We start from the raw sequence: 22,377 nt of genomic DNA on the forward strand, positions 1-22,377 counted from the left end.
AATTGATTAAGAAGGCACGGAGATAAAAGCACTTGATTTATTTAATGGGTTATACATAGTATAGCTTTATTTTTGGAAATAACACATGCCTACTTCTAATGTATAACTCCGACGTTTCCACAATCCTAATTCCATCATAAAACATTGCTGTTTTTTTACGATCCATTCCTCTGACTATTTATGGAATTTATTTTTTGTAACATTGCCATTAAGCAATATAATACTCCATTCAAAATGTTAATTATCTTGCTAATTATTTTCACATGTAGACACATTTCAATATATCTTTTCTCGATATTTGGCAGAAATTTTGAATAGTTCAACGATCTTTTTCTTTCCTCACTCCTAATCAATGTCGTACTATATTGTGATAATCGCGATATTATAATTCTACGATCTTGGTACTGTTCTGTATATGTATATATGAATATCATTGCTTTTCATTTCGAGGTGACAGCGAATTCTCATTAGACATGTGACATTCTCTAAATTTTTATATGATTGAGACGCAATATGCAACATTGGAAACGAGCAAAATACTGCGATACCTGATACGACAGTCATACTTCATATAATAAATGAGATTTCGTATTAAATAGAAAATATAAATAAAACAAATAAGCATTTTAATAAATATGATTAAACATATTAGAAAACTGCTAATTTTCAAATTTTACTGTAATTCTATAACTAAGATTGTTGATAAGATTGTTCATAAATTGACCAGTAAATATTTTGAAATACAATTAATGCCTCGTAAAGCAAAGGTTGAAATAATTTGCACAATATTTTCTTACTTTATGCTGATTTTAAAATAAATGTTTTTTTTTCCATCTCTCTTATCATGAACATTAATTTTTTTCCTATTTATTTCTAATGATTCATTATATGTAAGCTGTTATGAGGAAATCGCACTTCCTAGCAAAAAGATTTACAACTCACGAATCGTTCATCGACCGACGTAACATTTCAGTCATGAAAAAATATGCTTTACGCGCAATGATCGCTTTAACTATCTCTATACAGTTACGCGATAAAACTTGTACTAGAGTAGCTAATTGAAGGACCGGTAATTCACGCTCGAGAGAAACCCAGGACCGGTTTATGCTCATGTTTTCTACATTCATTTGTGGCAAAAAAGATTATAAAAATTCCATTAAAATATCTAAAAATTATAATTGTCAGATATTTTCTAATTTATTTTTTTTTTTTAATATAGAATTCGTTACACATGACTGAAATCTAGGATTTAAAAAAACCGATGTTAATATTAGAGATTGTTGATCGAATTGCATCGTTAAAAGAATGCAATTTTGCTCGTTTCTGCGTTGCAGATATTCGGAGGATTAATGATTTTATTATTATTATAATATTTTTGTTCATCCTTATATATATATTAATCTTCTCGACCTTCCTAACTGCGAATATCATGTTATATTCATTTGAATACTGAAGTAACTGATTATCACCATGTATTTAGGTCTGAATTAATTCAAGAATGATTATTGGCGGAAATAGTTATCCAAAAATCGAAAGGCCTATAAATGTTATTATTGTTCTTCTCTATGCATTTCCTTGAATAGTATAAAGCAGAATGATGTTAATTTACTAAAACCCACTATTTATTTCGCCTGTCTTACAATTCTTTCCTTTTTTGGATTCTAGAAAAAATATAGAAAACTATATCCATAGAGATATACGGTATATATAAATAGACTTCTATTTCAGGACGTTTTACGGACAGCAATTCGAAGATTTTATAAGAGATAGTGGGCTTTAATGAGTTAAAAGTAACAGAGCTGAAAGAATTAATCAGAACATATCTGGGGGGGAAAGGAAAGAAAGCGATTGATGATGACTTTGCCCTTTACCAGAGTCCAGATGAATAGCCACCAGGTGGGATACGAGTACGTGGCTTTGCTGCCGCTGGCGACGTATCATTTGACTTTTCGCCACTACTGCTGGAATTCGAGCTAGCAATTCCGTTCTGCATGGCTGGTCCGTTTTTCTGCGTCTCAGACGTATAGCCAGTTCCTGTTACCGGATTGCCATCTGCGAAAAGGATTGCTTTCGTTAGTCGAATTAGAAATAAAATCCGATTGCCGATTCTAAAATTCAAATTATTCGGTCTTCTAACATCCCACGTTCACGATCGATTGATTGTGTTAGAACTGTTAAAAGCAAATTATAATAATTTTCATTGTCAGTTATAATTAAATTTTTTGAAATATAAATATTGTAATATTTATATTTCATAAATAAATCATATTTTCTCAAGTGTCGAACGAATAGGTTTAAAATCTTACTTGCAAAAAAACGGACATCTGATAACGATAAATCATGCACAAATAAATCATTCAATACTGAAAAATAAAATAATCATTCTTAAACTAATTCAAATCTAAATACATACATACGCGTATTTAATCTTAAGTAAATTTGGATATTTTAATGTTACATCTTGAGAAATTTATATTGTTAAGTTTTTCAATATTTTTCATGTATACTTTAATTTTAAATTTGTAATTTAATTTAAATTATTGAAATATTTTTATTGCATACACATTATTACATGCTATATCTTTAATTCTTAAATTCATATATATTATTTCTTATAATTCAATACTAAAAGATATGTTAAACTCGCAACTAATATATCTTGAAATGTCATTCCTTGATTTATTTTGTTACATATAATGACACTAATTAAGAACTCATTTTCAGAGAAATGAATAGAAATAATTCTAATCTTGCAGGCACATATATCAATTAAGCACATAACTCAAACAGTCGTAAATCTACGCAAACAAAAATCTAATTAAATAGCAAACAAAATTACCATGTAGCTTGCAAATTAAATTAACATCCGAAATAAGATACAAAAAGACCACAATATGTATTATTTGATAAAAATCAAACGTAAATAAAAGAAGAGCTTGCAGAACTTGGAGCGAAAGCTATTACTTTTTGTTTAAAACAAATGAGAAAAATACAAATAAATTCTGCATATTCTTATGTTGATATCAAAGAAAAATGCTATGATATAGCTATGTTTTTGTAATCAAAATTCAAAGAAAAAGATTTTTTTGTATCAAAATACGGGAGATGAAAAATAGAGCCACTATGACAAACCCAAACAACAGAAATCATGAGTCTCCAACAACTAGCAATTTCAACAACAAAATCAAGTATTCAAACCAAAAAAATTCTTGTGCATTTGATGCGATATGAAAGATATTTTATATTTTGTTATACAGCTTGGCGGAATAGTCACAACTGATCGCTATAAGTAACTACTCATTAATTTAATGAGTTGCGGAGTAAGAGGTCATATACAAGAAAAGAAACAAGAGGAAGATGATTTTGCTTTATGACTACGCTCATATTGTAGACATAAAAGACAACGTAGGAAGTAATTTTTATTTAATCTTAGCTGGAAAGATTTGCCACACCCAGCGTATAGACTTGACTTCAATGGATTTTCGCAATACCATTTATATGACATGTATTTCAAAACCGATCAAATACAAAAATACATTGATAAATTTTTCAAATATTTTAATATGCATAACTTTGAATTCCAGTAAACTTTAATTGTTAATAATAATTAAGAAATTATGTTAAATTATCAAATTTAACGCGCGCGTTAAATTTGATAATTTACTATAAAAATTATATATGCATTGCTGAATCAGCACTTTTATCAATTAAATATTTCACAATATAAAATACATCTTATTATTTGGTCATTAATGCTGTTATTTTTACTTTGCATCGTTTCGTTGAGGATCAAGAAGGCACTTTCTAAAAAGGAAATAAAAATTCAAGAGAATATCGGATAATTAGAGAACATTACCTCTACATTTTCGTGGATTGCACCTCACAGGCGTCACCTCAATTCCGTCTCCGGTGACCGGGTTGCGCGTCGGCAATCCTCCTATCGAGGGATGCGGTGACGGGAGTGCAGAGCGGACCCATGCCGTTTGCACACCATGTCAATAGCCATTTTCATCGCCACGTGCGTACATACAAAGCGACCAGAGCCATTTCACCCCATGCATCGTAACACCATCGCAAATCCATAATAGTAACCCAAACAACTTGTGTTACTACGCGGTAAATCGTACAGACGAATCGCAAATACTACGTATTAAAAATTTGCATAAATCTCATAATAATTCTATGTTAGAAACAAATATTTTTAAATATTTATTTTATTTTAAATTTTTATATAATTTGATAATTTTATATATTTTTATCTCCAAATACACACACGCACATACACACACAAAAGCAAAATATATTTTAATTATCTTAGATTCTTAGATTCGTCCATACGATAAAAATTAAATTAAAAGCAAAGTAGAAATGTCCGTATTGTGAAACAAATTGTCAACAAAGAAGAGATAAGTATTTATAGTGATAAAATACAAAAACTAAAATAATGATAGTGTTATGAGAAGAATTGCATATTATATACGGATTACATAAACAGAAGAAAAATTTTAAAACGACAATTTTATTTCGGTTAATAATATTATGCCGTCAATGATCTTTTGAATAGTAATGTTATAATATATCGTATCATTATTATCATTATTATATTATCATTATTATAAAAAAACTTCTTGTGATCGTGCGTGTTCGTGTTAAATAAATCGAAAATTATTGAATAAAAAAAATTGTGATTGATTCTGATGGTGCATGTCGCCCGCAGTGCAAAAATTTGTGAATGACATCTCGCAAACAACATTAAATATTTTATCTCCTTTGCAAAATTACTTCTCAAAATTTTTTGAGTGACGAATTTTCACAATCCACGCAATGTGTCTTCTTTGCCAAATTCATTTATAGGAACAAGATTGTATGCGTATACATCGACAGAGTTATTCATTATCATTATATTCAATATATATAACATATATTTTTCTTTTTACTATACTTTGCAACAATGTTTGTTTACTATGTCTGTTTAATATACTATTTACAATATTTGTTTACTATACTGTTTAGTTCATTATAGTGTGAGTAGATCGCAATAATAAATAATAATTTAATGCAAAGCGAGAGATAATATTATTTAAAGCAGAATATATACGAATGTATACGAACTTAAGGCCTAACATAAGTAATGTTGTCTAACTCAAAATATGTGTTTTTATTTTCGTGACAGGCTCTAGAATAATAATAATGTCAAAAAAGTTTTCTAATGATGAAAATTCTCTGTAAAAATTACGACCGTGTTTAAATCAAACATTTCCTTTATGAAAATTTAACTGATTTTCGCGCAATTCTTGATAAGAAAAAAAGAAAAGTTTCTATTACTTTCGTTATATTACGAGAAATTATTTTCGCGTGATTTCGCATCTAATCATGATCAAAGAAGAAAATGTGATGGTGTTGCGTGTCATCTAATTGAAAGTCGATGTTACACACTTACGAAATCGTTTCTTTCTCCTAAAAGCTGCTTGCAAATAGTTAAAAAAAAAATGACAATATTAAAAAAGCTAGTCTAGACAATAATATAAAGATCGTACAATAAAGTTCATGTAAAGATTCTTTAATATTTCGTTACATTAATAAAGCAAAGAGCAATAGTTTAATTTATGTAATAAAAGCATATCCGTTTCGCGTTCAACTGAAGAATTTTTGATTGATCTTGCAGGCATAAAATTTTATAACTAAAAAATCTATATTTTATAAAACAAATTCCGATACACACTATATCAATATATTTTTTTTATGCGAAAGATAGAAAAATTATTATTAAGATGTAAAACTTGCCGATATAATTTTAACAAATATAAATTGTTACAGAGAGATTGGATGTCTGTAATTATAGCAAACAAAAGTAGCGACAAAAAAAATATTTTTCGTCGTGTCAAGAACATAATATTCCAATACAAAGAACAAGTTTTACGCCAAAAGCCTGCGACACACATATTTCAACTTAGATCAATATCATTGACCTTAATATTCGGACACGTTTTATAAAAAAAAAAGCGTCTGATCACGAATGCGAGAACAGCTTAAAAAATCCTGGGGCGGATAAATATTTTCCATTGATAATATATTAATTATCTTTACCTCCATAATACTGACACAACATTCTTAAAAAAAAAGAAGGATATTTCGCTTTTTTAATATTCCAATGTGAAAAATTCACACAAAATATCATAAATTATAGTTAGCAAAAAAATTATAAATAAGCGTGTAACACGAATTATCATTCTTTTAAATGTAATATGTAATAATTAATCTTTAATTTTAAATAAAAGCTATTTAACTTGTAATTTTATCGAATTGCTATTTGAATATCAATAATAATATAATATGATTTTATTGAAAAAAAGTATTAGGTTAATGCAAAAGATTTGTCGTTTTCTTATTAAGAAAAAAAAAAGAGAGAGAAAGAGAGGAATATCAATAAAGTTATTGAATCTGAATTATTCTGATTCATAATTATAGATGATGTGATAATTCTAATTGAAATTTATTTATATATATATTTCGATCATATTTCTAAAATAGTCTTTTTTTCTATATGAATAAAGGATATTGAAATAATACAAGCATATCTATTAATAAAAATTATTCTGAAACTATAAAGTGATCCGCGAGAAATCGATTTTAATTTCAACAGCGTATTTTAAAAATATTTTCTAATAAAAATATCGCACATATACATAGGCTGCATTTTTCTTGATTCACTGTAGAACAAAAGGAGAGTTAATTATTGCCTAATTTAGAAGATACTGTCAAAGTTTATCAGTAACTATATATTTCAGTTGTTGAGAATTATTACATATCTTTTGCATCAACTTAATAGATAGATTACTTTTGTCCATCCCGGGACAATTCGCGACTACTTCTCCATTCGTGCTTGACTCTTACCTGTGACATCGTTGAACGAATTATTGCCGTTGCTAGAAAAGCCATTAGCAATATTTGGCAATGAATTGTTGCTGTTTATGCTTTTGGTGCTCGATGATAGCGTCGAAGTTGATGATCCCCCGCTGAGGATATTATTGTTGCCCATGTGATTTTTTGCATTTGGAGTGGGTGGGGCATCGGGAGGACCAAACAGACGATTGTATGAATCATTACCGGGCTTATTAGACCGCGGTGACAGGATGGCATGCGTGTTATCGTTGGCGTTGCCGAAAAGCGCCGAGCCCAGCTGCGACTGATTGTGGGTCTTGACACGACGCGGACTTGTCTCCTCTGCGCCGAAAATGTCGCTGCTACCACCGCCAGGCGGCTTCAACACCCTGGAACAATAAAACCAACACAGTTAACAGAAAGATCGAAGAATATAAGATTAAGTATTCAAGATTAAAATTTAAAAGCAAAATTTGTATGCATTCAAAAATAATATTTTTAAAAAGGTTTGAATAAATTCTGTTAATATCTACCAGTTCTTTGATATCCAACCAAGGCAACAACTCTAAAAAGATTTAGTTAGAGATAGATACAATGGTTAAAGATATGATTTGTAAACATTATTTGTAAACATTACAACGATTTGTAATCGATATATTCAGATAATGTCGCAAGTGTTGTTTTTGTGTCGTTTTCCTTCAAGGAAAAAAATGAACGACACACAAATGCTGACAATAGTGAAATCAGCGCATTGGAGAAATCGAATCAAACCAGAACGATATTTTTAATTCCATCAGCAAACTAATATACCAACAAATTAGCAGGCGGAAACCGTAGGCGATATAAATTATGAATGTATATTTGTCCTGATTTCCACTTAACAAAGTGTAATGCGTGTGGCACGCGCATACATTGTCGTGTGCTTATGAACAAAAAAGGAAATAAAAATCAAGTAGAAAAGATTGGAACAAACCTAGTAATTAGGAATGTGAAACGCTCATATTCCCCCTCCCTCCATTCTCTCGTTATCTCGCAAAAAAAAAAAAAAAACGTTAATGGGGAGTGGTTCAATTAAGAATCGCAATTTTCATTAATAAGGGAATGATGCATTCTCGATTTTTTAATTACTCTAGAAACAGTCTGCTTCGAAATAAATCGCTCTCTTATAAAATTAATAATATACCAAAGCTTTGAATTAATTATCAAACTATTACTAGCTACTACCTAATTAATAATAAATATTACTAAGAGAAAAAGACATCATTATTCTAACTGTTTGAAGAGAGCATCATAATTATTATTTTGCAAACAAATCTTATTTAAATTTCCTAAGAGAAAAACATATATATTTATTGAAGCACTATTTTCGATATAAGAAAAATATGTAAGATATATGTATAATTCTGCTAAGTAAATATAAAAAAAAATATAAAATATAAAAAATATAAAAAAATATAAAAAAAAATCATACCGTTCTACTTATCTCGGGTTAAAAAATAATAATAAGAAACCGTTAATTCTCGATCTAGGAAATGACTTTTACATTTAATTAATCATATAACTTTTATTTTGCGATGTTATGTATCGCACGTTGCACCATCATGATGATGAATGGACACTTCTACATTATTACACCTGGATTACATATTAGAAGCTAATGGAAATGTTAATAAGCGATTAGATTTTACGAAATCTTCTTTATTATATTGCTACTTTATTAATGCAAAATGTATCTTTATTAAACATATTTAAGTCTGATAAAACTATAATTATATTTTATATAATTATATTTTCAATATTAATGTTAATATTTTTTTAACATAAGCATTAATGTTAATATTTATCAATATAAACATTGTATCAATATAAATTTAAAATTATAATATTACACAATTTAGATTTTATTGATTAAATTAAAAAAATGATCTATAAAACATAACACTCAAAATTATAAGAAAATTATTAATAATTAATTAATAATAATTAATTAATAATAATTTGATTGATAAAATAAAACTAAAAAGATTATGAAATAAAATATTTCTCTTGTATCTTTCACAGATTTTCTGTGACATAATAAGTATCATGTTAAAAGAATCAAAGAATTAAAATATTCCCAAAAAATAGACCAAAATGTCACAATTTTGCTTGTAATATCATAACAAACATCGATTAAGACAGTTCGCGGGATGGCACGGGGCTAGTATTTCGGCGAATATCAAGGCGATGAGGTCGTACCATCGGGTACGATATCACTTATATTTGACATCGAGCTGTCACGACATAATTCGGTATAAAAGAAAGAATAGGTAGAGAGATGGTACGCGGAATAAAATAAATCGATTTAAAACGATAAGCATGAATCCAAAAAAAAAAAGCAAATTTAGAATAGTAATAATAATCGTTCATTTTCCGATTAACTTCTATCTGAAAGTCCATCTGGATAAATGATACGTAACATTATTTGTAATTTTTTACAGCATAAAATAATTTCATGTCATATATGCGTAAGGAAAATAAAATACAAACAAATGTTATAATATTGTTAAAAATATATTAAATTTAAGATATTATGTAATAAATTAATAACGCGATATAAAAAACTGGAATTCTCTCTTCCCAATAGCAACAAGAATTTAATTTAATACTTAAAGTAACTTTCTTTCAATTAATCAAAGAACCCTTGATGAGAAAAATGCATAGTGAATCTAAATCCCGAATATTTTGCAACATTTCGTGAATAAAAGTTAATGAGAAGATCATTATAGTTCTGTTGATAATAGAGTCGAACAATTTGTTTTACGAAATCGGCTATATTATGCGATCATTGATCCGATCGCGATCATCGATTTTGCGAAATTGCATGAATCATCCATAACGTAACATCATCATTACGTAAACTCACAAAGTTGACAACCGATACTGCTCGTCATTGTTCTCGCTGTCGCAGAATAACGTAAGTAAATAATAAACACGCTAATTAGCTGTCAGCCATAAACAGATATGTGTGAATCGGCGGATATTGTTATGCTTGTATTAATGCGCTTTAATACGTTATACTAAGTCTCGCATTCCCCAAGAAAGACCAAAGATGCAAATTATAATCATTTTTAGGAAATGATTTATTTTTCACGAATTGCGCTTAATTAATCGATCGATTAACTTAATATGGCGCAAATAAATCTTCGAGAATTTTCAAAAAGAAAATTTAATAGAAAATTTTCGAACCGTCTTTAACAACTGTCGAAAGGATAAAAATAAATATGTTATACAAACGATAAGATACAGTTAGAATATTACGCATAAGAAATACATACATAAAATATGAGTTACGATATCCAAGAACTGTCAGAAAATCCTGCGCACATCAAATGCGGTAGGTCTCCCATCGGTTCCAGCCGTTAGGACAAATACATCGGGAGCACATTGTCTGAAAGTGTTCTCCAATGTTCACACAATGAGGTGTTCATGTGCAATGAAGTGTTCAAGTGCAATGCTAAACCAAAATCAAAACGAAAATTACATAATAATCAGAACAATAAAAAATAAAGACAAAAGGAGAACACACGGACCCAGAGAGAATCAAGAATAATGAAAAACGCAATCGTCAAATCATACGAAAATTTATTAGCAAAGAATCGCGATGTTATGTACGATATGGATATAAGATGAATATAAAATAGAAAATGCGATGAAGAAATATATGATGACGAACGCAGCTTATTACTACCTTTCATGAAGAATTCGTCAAATAGCCTAATCACTGATTGATAATTACATGCGATAATTATACTCTGTTTTGTTTAAACTGTAATATTCTTTACAAAATAAAAATTCTAAATCAGGAGCTTCAAATTCAAGCTGATGCAACTCAAAAACTTAAAAATAACGTAAACTTCTTTTTTATCTTGGAAATATATTCTTATTCATGGTTTTTGTATTATATGTCAGAACGTCTACAGCTACAGTTAATATTTTTTTTCAAATATTTCGCATATGTCGAGCAGATTACAAAGAAACCAGTCGTACTAAGGATCGGTCCGTTTATCATCCGAAGACAAAGACGCCACTATATCAAGTTTCTATAGAAAAAGCATTATAACGGAAGTATCTCAATGGCAGAAGAAGATACCAATATAGTTATTAAAGCCGATAGGTTGAATCTTAATCCGATCGAAATGATATCACATGTTCGTAATAAGTATTGCCAGATTGAATTAAACAGATATATGCACAAAATGTTCACTTTATGAATATTCTCTTTCTCTTTCGACTTTCTATACATATATTATATATATCGCAATAAATTTTTGTAAAATAGTTAATAACACAGAAAGAATTAATTCGAATTTCTTATCGTCAAAATATATATATATATATAAATTCGAATAAATAATTCAAAATTAGTTCGCGATAAAATTATATGTTATCTACTCTGTGCACGAAGAATAAATGATTCTTAAATGACAATATAATAACCTGCATGAGAAACTCACTTAGAATACATTAAATTATTAATTAATTCTCAGTGGAAAGTCTTTTCAACTGATCTCGTACTTCGACAAGAAAGCCGCGATTAATTCAAGCATTCAGCACGAAGTCATTATTAATATGACGCGCGAGACGAATTCTGCAACATCTGTAATTTTTCATTGCGAAATGAATACAAAACAGCAAGTGGTTCTACGGTACTTGAATTCCGCCAAGCTAACATAAATGAGGACAGAAACCCGTAAGATGACCGTCATCATGGTCAGACAGTTAATGCTCTTTTTACCTACTTTTTACCCCTTTTTAGAAAACTCAAATAGAAAATTTTATTGAGTATGGACATGAAAAATCATTGCAATTATATCTACGTAACAATCTATATCCAATTATAAACACGGAACAATGATAACCATACAATAACTCGCGCGCAAACTAACACGTTGATTACGCGAGGATATCGATCACGATTCTAACAAAGATCAATTGTATAAATCTTTTGGTCAGCAAGCCCTTTATATACGCACAGAGATGCGCGTATTTTGCAAAGATGATTTATAATATATTGACATGGCATGTTATAGTCACTCAACACTCACAAAAAATTATTTTCATCAAAGTATCCGGAAATCTAATCAATTATGTGTTATATCTTAGCCAAAACATATAATTTCTTATAAATGAAATATTAAATTCAATTACAAAAATTTCTCGAGCATCGACAAAAAAAATATTATACAAATTTGATATGACGTGTTGTTAGCTACGACGTTTTAATTACAAGGTTTTAATCAAATAAAATTATCATAACTCCATAGAGCATTATTTTGTAATAAAGAAAACATTTATTTTATCTCTAAAAATTATTAGATAGTAGATAATTTTTAAATTAAGGAAAAAAATAAAAATCTATGAAACAGAATGGTAATATAAAATAGACAACTATACTCTCAAATAGCGCGCTATAATGCTCATTTCTCAAAAATACAAAAAATAATATTTTCATATATGCATAAATTCAGCGACAAACGCTCTTTAATTTCTGTGCTCATAAAAAATCCAAAATTTATAAAATTACTGTAAATTAATGTAAAGTAAAAGTATTTTGAAAAATATCATGTTTAAAACGTTTTTGTCCAAAACGCTTTTTTATATCTCAAAATTTCGACGATATTTGTAAAAAACAATATATATTTCGAATTATTATATATAATATATATAATTTTCAACAAATTGTTTAAATTCTTGAACATGCAAAAAAAGAAAAAAGTACGAGTCTCTTATTTTGAACTGCTTTACAACCCCAAGCATATCGAAGAGGAACATTTATATATTTCTTTGTAAAAAAGATTTTTAGAATAATATTAAATAATAACTGATAAAATATATCTAAAAAGAGTTGTATGATCTTCTACTACTAAAAAATTGTAGACTAAGAAATCTAGAAGCAATATCATCTGTTTTCCTGCTTATCTGCAACCGCATGTAATTTTTGCTATCAGTCTTTTTTGAAGGAAATAGCGTTTCCTGAGAAAGATATCTTGATAATTTATTGCATTAAAAATAAAAATGAGGGCAATCATAAATTAATGATCAAATATATTTATTTCAACAAAACAATTTCAATATCTGTTTCTATAATTAATATAATGATTAAATTTATTTCTGGGATTTTATCTTGTACTCAATAAACATTGATTGTCAGAAAAAAAACTACAAAAATTTTCATAAACTTTATATGATTTGTTGATAATATTTTATGTTATTTACAATGCAGTCCAGAGATCTTACTCTACTCATAAAAAAAATATTTTATTGGCCATATCTAGCTGCATATCTATATAAACCGTTATTAGAGCGCAACATTTTACTTGTATCCCTGGAAAAACTATTGGCTGAATGCAAATCGATTAAACTTGTTGTGATAATTAATGGGACAGCCACAAGTTTCACTATATTCTTATATCTTTCCATAAGTTTATAAATAATCGGTTTAAATGCGCTCTCACTTCTAGCCCATTTATGCCTTCCTCTTACTTCGCATTCGAAAATGAAAATACCTATATATTAATCACGATTGATGATATCCATTTTATATTTCTTGCAATTAATAAAAAAATTTCGGGCTTTAAATTTTAACCAAATCGTAAAGAGAGAAAGAAAGGAAAAATTACGCTGAGAAATTTTTATTACCATTTCGATATGTGCAGCTTTAAAAATCTTTATTATGATTGCAATTTCAATCCTCGACTATTATAAACTTTGGATAGCATACTATTGTTACCAAACCAATTAAAAATCCCTTAATAAATAAATTATAAATAATATTATATATACAGATTACAAATACATATCTTTAATGGAATAAAATTTGAATAAATAAAATTTAACTATTCTTAATCTATTATAAGAATTAAATCTTTAAATAAAAAACTTGTTCTTTTTCAAATTTATAAATCTCTAGAGGAAGTTAATTTCCTCCAATATTCAAAATCAATAGCAAAGTGGAGAAAACCCTGCGCTAAAACCCGAAAAATAAAACATTCATAATTGCTCGTTTTATGTTATGTAGGAATAACGTCATACAAGTTCCGTGAAAGCGCAAATTAAAATGAATGCAGTAATTTCGAGTCACTTAAATGCAACGAGAAATATCTTCCTGTTCCAATAGCACCGTCTGTTGGATCAATGTGATAAAGTAGATACACTGACCAGCATCCGAATATATCATAGATACGATTAGAAATTATTCAATTTTCTTTGCTAAATAATTTCTGAATCATACATTTCAAACTATAAAATTTTAGTAGTGAATATGTATGCGAATATGAATTTATTAAAAAATATATTATTTAAGATCATCAAAAAGTTGTATCGCAATAAAATAAGAAAATCATAAAGAACAAATAATGATTTTAATAGACTTTATATATTTATTAAATAGACTCTTTAATAGCTAAGTGATGATTTGAAGAACTACTATCATCTCATCGTTATTATTATTTTTTTAATATGATAATATATTTTACACAAATACATAAACAAAAACAAGTGTAGATTTGCTTTAGTGATCGAATATTTATTGATATATCTATTTTCTAATTCGAAAGTTACAACAAACTATCGATTCCTCTCACATTTCTTTTTTTCGCGAATAATAGATATTAGATTTACAAACAATTAACCGCAAAGATAAATTTTAACATCCATGTTAAAAAAAAATAAAAAATTTGATGCGTAATGTTGCGAAAGTGTCGCCTGTGAAAAGTCCGCAGCGCAATATGCTCTCGTTCTCTCTCTCGGATATCCATACACGCACATACACAATCCTCATCATTACCTTTTCTTCCCATATCCAACATTGTCAAGCTCGACATGCCTATAAGTTGCGTAAGTGGCCATGATAAACCCCCGGGACTGGATCTCAATCAGTCAGGAAAAAAAAAGAGGTGTCTCTTGGCAACCTCGAAGTGGTATCGGCTCTCCTCCCTGATGGCAATCACTCCTTTTTTCGAAGAATGCAGGCAGAACACGAATGTAAAATGCGAATTTAAATGAATGGATTTCTTTCTGCAAAATTCTTATATCTCTTCCACGGCTTGGATAATCACGTTCTTGGCTGCAGTTGCGAGTATTGCAGCGTTTAATATTTGCGATGTCGGTGCCACGAATTCGGGCAAGATACTGACGGTGAACGAAGATCCAGCAAGAGTATATAATGCCTCCTCCACCAGTGCCTCGTGCCTGTTTCTCTCCCTCTTTCGTATCCGCTCTCTTCTCCCTTTGTTACTCTCTCTCTTTCTTCTTTTCGAATGAGAGCTGTTGCGAATAGCCACCTCGGCCGACTATCCTGGCAGTATGCATTTCCATTCCCGCGCATCCGCGGACTAGGAGACGTCGACGACGACGCCGACGCCGGCGTCGTGCATTCACCTCAATCAATACGCTCGGCGAACCAGACCGAGTGGGAGGGCGAGAGAAAGGAGAGGAAGAGCCGGCATGTAGGTATCGCTCGTTGCACATGCACGGCACTGCACGTGCGGAGATAATAAGTACAGCGGGGGCCAGAAAACCCGGAGAGAGCACGGAGTAGCGGGCAGAGAATTGAAGAGACTTGAGATTTCTCCCTTTTTCTCTTTTTTTTTTTTTTTCGAAATAAAGAGTTTACGGTGCATTTAGAATCGATGATGCATAGAAAGAGATAAAAAAGATTTCGTGAAAAATGAAAGACGATATGCATACGTTTTAAAAATGTTTGTAGGAATTCCTTGTAGAAAAACGAATCGTTTTAGCGACTATTTTGATATATATATATTTTGATTGAATAAATAGATTAGCATAGTAATAATAACATTCTAACTATATTCATCGCGAGACTAAATGTATAGGCATGTTATAATTGTCATAATTTAATTCTCTATTTTTATCAATCTTCATCAGGTAGAAAATACAATTGAAAATGTTATGCAACGCAGGCAGATATAATCGCATATTATCACTTTATAGCGCGTGTATAACAAAATGTATCTCTACCCTTGTAGTGTTAAAAAATTCTAATTACGAAAAGATATGCAACAAAATTTCTTTTTATACAGTTTTTATGTGGCTAGTCCGTACTTAAATTTTTAAAATGCTGGCAAGCTGGTTTTCACAAAGAGGATAAACTGCAAAGGATGAAACACGAAACGCGAATACGGCTTCCGTAGTCTGTTTTACGAGGGTTTCATCGTTGCGCTTCAGCGGAAAAGGGTTGAATGGTCCACACGCGTCGCGACGGGACGCCCTTAGGAAATTTCTTTTTTGGGGGGTTCTAGACACTCTTTCTAATTGGGTGATTAAATTGCCATCGTCCCTTTATGACGTGGATGATAAACGCATCAAGTTACCGCTGACGATTCACTCTGTTTAGTAATCCTATCATGCTCCGATACGCACACACCCGATTTAATGGACCGAATTTTAATTTGACGCATGCCAGCCAAATTGTACGTAATTATTCGAATTTCAACTCTTCGTGCGCGAAATTTTCATTCTCAACAGGCTGAATCTTCTCATTACAATAAGAAAAAAAAAGATTCCGAAAAATTAAACATGCTATAAATATCAATTTCTAAAAAAAATGTACAAATTAAATTTGCCTCAGATTTTTTTTTACTGAACACACGACCTATTTTTATCTGTATAAAAAAACCCGCTATTTATACCGAGAAAGTCTTGATTACTTTTCATTCATAAGTCAAGAAAGTTCTTCCTTAATAATCGTCTCCTATCTTAATATGATGACGATCTTAATATGATTCAGAAAAAAACATTTACTTAAAAAATTGTCCCTAAGATTGTGTATTGTGCGATAAGTAAGCATTTACAATTGCAACAAACCAATTATAATCGTACAAAATTGAGTCGCTATTTTGTTAAGAAACGTGAGATTGCGCTCTTACTGCTTTTAACAATTATTTTTTGTGGTTAATAGAATTTATACACGCGCCATGTATTAATTAATTAATAAACAAATTTAAAAAAAACTCAAATTATTAAAAAAATTATAAATTATTTATCCTTATATCGTTGCTCTCTGTACATTGCCCGATGTTTTTCCGGACTTCTTTTTCCTGTCTTATTTATCCTTTACTGTTCTCTTGTGGCATTCACTCGTGAAAACACGAAATTTTTATTTATATTAATTGCCACAAGAAAACAGTAAAGGATAAATAAAAAAAGGAAATCTAGAAAAACATCAGACAATGTACGCCGCAAACAATATCATAAATAATTTATAAATTATTTATTATTTATATAATTTTCAAAATAAACATATTGCTTCTTTTTTTCATTTTCTCAATAGTGATTCATTCTAAATTATCAAATAATATAACATATATTTAAAATATTTCTATTAAATATTCTTTCCTAAATATTCATATTTATAATATAAACTTTTTATTTTAACTTCAAAAATCGAAATAATATTACTACTAAAACGCAATTTCAAATGCAAATGCAAAAACTAAATTGTGATCAATTATTATTCAAATTAGTAAGTTAATATTATTAAAATTAATAAATCCAAGCACAAAAATACACACAATAATTACAAAATATATTCAAAAATATTTTTTTTTATATGTATGTTCTTTCTGTGTGTATATATATATATATATAATCAAAACATAGATTCTTTCTTTCGTCGTACACGATTATATTCGGTTTTCGTTTCAAACGGTCGTACAGAACGGTGTACAACACACCTAAAATGAGCGCAAAGCACTACAAAAAAAATGCTAAAGCTCATCAAAATAAAAGACAGCGGGCTAATATTAGATGGATGCCAAACCTCTGCGACATTTTACTTTTGCCCTGCACTATGTAATCTGGCGTAAGAAAAGTGATGTTTCTCGGATAAGACATATATTGTATATATCAAAAAATTATTAATCTCAGAAAAGAAACAAACCATAAAAAAAGAAATTTGTTTATAAAAATTTCTGGAGAAATAAATCTTTCGAACAAGTTGGAAATATTTTGTGTAAGAATTTTATTTATATATATATATATATATATATATATATATATATATATAATAATTAATTTTCTTTCTATTAACCAAATAAATGCAATTCATAATAACAATTATTCTGAAAAAAAGTATCTCGAGATATAATAAGATGTAATTACTTCTACATGACTAAGCAAAATATCTCCGCTTTTTAATAATATAAGAAAAATCTTTCAGGAAGAAGAAACGAAATGATTTGAAAAAAAACAAATGTTATACTTAGTTAAGATACTATTTTTATAGAATTTGAGATCATTTCTCTAAATAAAATCATACAATATTACATTTTTCTATTTAAATTTCTTTCTTTAAGTTTTTGCGTAGTGACAAGTAAAAATAAGGATGTCGAATCTTGAGATAGTGACAATCTATGAATACCGTTGTTTTAAAATATCACCGGAAGCAATCGGTCCAAAGGCGGCCTTCGTAATGCTTCAGTGGAGCGAATAAGTATTAAGCAATAGAATGCGCTCGTAAATTGCGTCATAGAAGAACGATCTTACGTCAATATCGATCGACGGAAAAATAATCATCCAATTTTGCAACGGACGATTAATAGCTGATCGACGAAGACGCCGATGCTGATGCCGAAGCTGATGGCGTCAACAGGTCCTTCATGCAATCGGATCGCAAGACCATTTCTTAGCGTCAATTGCTTATATACAAATGAGCGAAACGCTAATGAAATATGTAGTTATAAAATTTAAAATGTTTCATATATATCGTGCAGTAAAAATCGATGAGAAAATGACTTGATTAACAAATATTAAGAATAATATTATATATATATAATTATATAGATTTCCTATAAAATTTCAAAGTCTGGCCGGAACGTTTGAGCTATATATATACACCCTATATATATACACATATTTAAAATATATAAATTTTTATAAATTGTGATATAACTAAATATATTAATTATTTTTCATGTTTTATAATTTTAAAGATAGTATTTAAAATTAATAACAAAAATTGATGATTAATATGTGCGATTCTAGTAATCCTAATTATCTAATATAAAAAACGGGGAAAATTATGAAATTATGTGGCAACCAGGATAAAAAAAATAAATTATTAGAATAGCGGAGTTTAAAAAAATAAGTATTAATGTTTTATCAAAAATTTGGTTTTGCAATTATAAAAAAATTAATTAATTTAAAAATATCGTAATCCTGGTTCGGATCAGAATAAACAAAATATATATTTTTTACGTACAAAAAAGTTGGAATCAGTCGATTACTTTTTGAAAAATGATATCAACCGATAAGCCAACTAAAAACTTGACTAATCTAAATATTATTGACAATGAAATAACTAACGTAAGGTTTTTTCAACTAGATGGGTAGTGTATAGTACAAATATATAAACCTCGTTGTTTATTACATAAAATCATTGCATATGGCACACGAGACACTTATATGTACAGAATAATTTCCGTTATCGTGCTCGTATAGGATCGCCAAGAGTCTTGGAAGGAAGGAGGAATTCGCGAAAACGCCACGCATGCCGAAGCGTGATTCCGGCCTTTTACTTCGCGTTTCTTTGTCCGGACACATATATATATTACACATCACATATATTTAGTAGTATTTAACGCGATGGATCGCATGTAAAAGCATACATATGAATGTCAAAAAGACGATAATTACGCGCAAATTAAGATAAGTAATTCTTTAGTAATCGCTGATACGATATCTGACAAATCTTTTGACATTAATGGATAAAAAAGTATCGTCTTAATGAAGTTTACTAATTATAAAATTAGCACAAACTACATTTATACCTATTAATATACACAGAGATGATATATTTCCATTATTAATTGAGATAACGGAATACAAGAAAACGGCACTTTGCTGATGAAATAATTACGAACTTTAATTAAACATAAGCATGAAAAATCATAAAATTGTCTGACATGAGTATCATATTTATAGAGTCTTTTTTACAGCAGCAATTTTTTTCTCTTTTTCAGAAATAGCAAACGAATAAAATTGTTCTCTTTTTATTAGTTCCAAATATAAAATTTTTTTAACTTTTTAATTGTTAAACAAAAAGAAGTTGGTTTTATTTAAATTGTTCTAAAAAAATTGTTCTAAACCAAATTTTTATATATCATTAAAATAATCATCTCATGCATTGTGTATTAGAATTATTTTAAGTTTCTCATTAGATTTAATTTGGTTACGATACATTACGATTTCTCTTGCATACTTATCATATAGCAAAATCTAAATTTGTTTTTTCGAGAAAATAAGATCTTAGATATTGCAATATGATGATAAGTATGTAAACTAATCGCAATGACTAAAAAAAAAATCTAACAAATGTCAAATGTATAATGTTATGGAGAAATATATTAGAATCTGCGATTTATGTCACGTGTCTTGAAATAGTGAAATTAATATTATGATCCAAAATGTATAACACATCCCCAAAGTCATTAATATCAAAAAAATTGAAGAAAAAATGTAATAAGATATGCGAGCAATTTATCAAATCACTTATATCTTATCTTTAGATATAGTTCGGAGAAATTCAGGGCCGTAGCAATATTATTTCGGCCATAGATTATTTTCCGGTACATCACTGAGAGCAGATGCACATTTTTGCTCGTTATATGTGTGTATGTATACACACATACATACCACTACCCCCACTCATGCTACTCACGTGCGTCTAGCACTTATGGAAGGGATTTTACGCGCTATTTCGAAATTCACTATTATGGAGAGCCAGTGTAATATATAATTCATTTAATTAATTAATATTGTTTCCCTATTCTTAGCATATCCTGTCTCAGATAATAAAGATTTAATTCTTTGATTAAGAAAAAGAATCGCCAAATAAACGTTTAAACTGCAAACCGACCGTTTCGGTCGTTGACCTGTTTTTTCGGACCTAACAGATGATTCGATCCGAGCATACGCCATAAAGCGTCTGATTTCAGGAAATACTTTTATTATGCCTTTCCGTTAACCTATATCTCTATAGATCTGAATGTAACATATAACATATATAATATTGCTCAATATTTTTTTTCGAACGTTTTACTAAAGCTTTATCTAAAAATTACTTTCAGATGTAAATAGCTTTCAGATATTTTCAGATTTCTGAAATAAAAGATTTTTTGACAATAAATATTAATTTAAATGAAATGTCACGAATCGTGCTTATCTCTTTTATTATACCAAAAGTGATAAAATCGATCGTATACAGGGAGAAAGTCAAAGCTATCAGATTATCGAACAATTGTTAATAGATAGAAAATCGACAAACATAAAAATGTGACCACGCGAATATATGCATTCATGCGAGTGAAAAACGCACCTGGTCTTGAATCTTTGCGTGTCGTCTTGACCAGCCCACATGTTTTTTCTTCGGAATAATTACCGTCTGCTTGATAACCTTGAAATACCAGAGCGGGGAGCTCTATTATCTTGATAAGAACGCACGCACACGAAACTCCTAACGACACGCGCGAGCGCGAATGACGCAGGTCAAACTGAACACTGAATCATGCACGATGCACTCTCGCGCTTCTTCCGTTTAGAGTTTCGCATGAGCGCAAGGCAGTGAGAAAATAGTGAAAGAGAGAGAGAGAGAGAGAGAGAGAGAGAGAGAGAGAGAATGAGACGAAATATAAGTGGAAGCAGGAACGCGCGAATTAAGGCTCTGCAGAAAGAAAAACGCTAGATTGTATATGCATCGAACGCAGTCACTACAGCTCGAAGAAAAAAAAATTCGACATAGAGGAGATCCAGAATGTGATAATGACACCTATTTAATAGAAAATAACTTTTAAAATATTTATTTTATTAACGTTTTAATTCAATTTTTTATTATATATTTATAACAATTTGTATAATTTGTTAGAATACTGATAAAGATTGTCTGCAGTTCCCCTTATATTAAGCAAAATTTATATTTTAAGATACAGATTAGAGATGCAATAAAGATATAATGATAATTTTATTATAAATCATGAAATTTTTATTGCTCACTTGATAGAAACCTTTTTGTCACTATATTAAACATTTCCTATACTTTTCTGTGAGAATCTAATGACATTTCTTTATTGTAGCGAAATATATACCTGACTGAAGCGTAATTGCGTGCGTGACTGCGTCGTTAATACTTGTGTTGTTACGCATGCGCGAGATTTGTCCCTTCAATTCTCTAGCGTCGAACAGTCCCGACGCACACCTAAGTTGCTAGCTCCCTTACTCGTAAACTCGTTCTGTCATTGCAAAAAATTGGCCGGCGCCATTATATACTTTACAATAAAAAAAAAAAAAATTGCGGAAAGCGATCTATATATCTTATTATACGGGCATACAAGAACAATCTCTCCAGACGAGATATTTGTGCGCATGCGCTAGAAACGTCATCGAAAACATAACCGTCTGAAGCCCGTATCAAAGACTACATGTTGAACATTGAAATGT

The 22,377-nt window shown here is 29.6% G+C and overlaps 1 protein-coding gene across 7 annotated transcripts; it reads right to left on the reverse strand.

Moving 5' to 3' along the window:
- Nucleotides 1-23: 23 nt before the first annotated feature.
- Nucleotides 24-22,183, reverse strand: LOC126851216 (microtubule-associated protein Jupiter). Of its 7 annotated transcripts, none has more exons than XM_050594929.1 (6): nt 22,026-22,183; nt 21,260-21,337; nt 6,895-7,271; nt 5,441-5,464; nt 3,857-3,937; nt 24-2,052 (listed from the first exon to the last, which is right to left on the reverse strand). In XM_050594929.1, the coding sequence occupies exons 2-6, from the start codon at nt 21,298-21,300 to the stop codon at nt 1,868-1,870; spliced, it is 708 nt and encodes a 235-aa protein (XP_050450886.1). In that variant the 5' UTR covers nt 21,301-21,337; nt 22,026-22,183; the 3' UTR covers nt 24-1,867. The 7 variants fall into 7 exon arrangements, with proteins under 7 accessions (XP_050450886.1, XP_050450885.1, XP_050450887.1 ...); XM_050594928.1 differs by having other exon boundaries at nt 21,934-22,069; XM_050594930.1 differs by having other exon boundaries at nt 21,945-22,028.
- Between the last annotated feature and the right edge of the window lie 194 nt (nt 22,184-22,377).

The sequence above is a fragment of the Cataglyphis hispanica genome, chromosome 7 (genome assembly GCF_021464435.1).
Source record: "Cataglyphis hispanica isolate Lineage 1 chromosome 7, ULB_Chis1_1.0, whole genome shotgun sequence".
NCBI lineage: Eukaryota > Metazoa > Arthropoda > Insecta > Hymenoptera > Formicidae > Cataglyphis > Cataglyphis hispanica.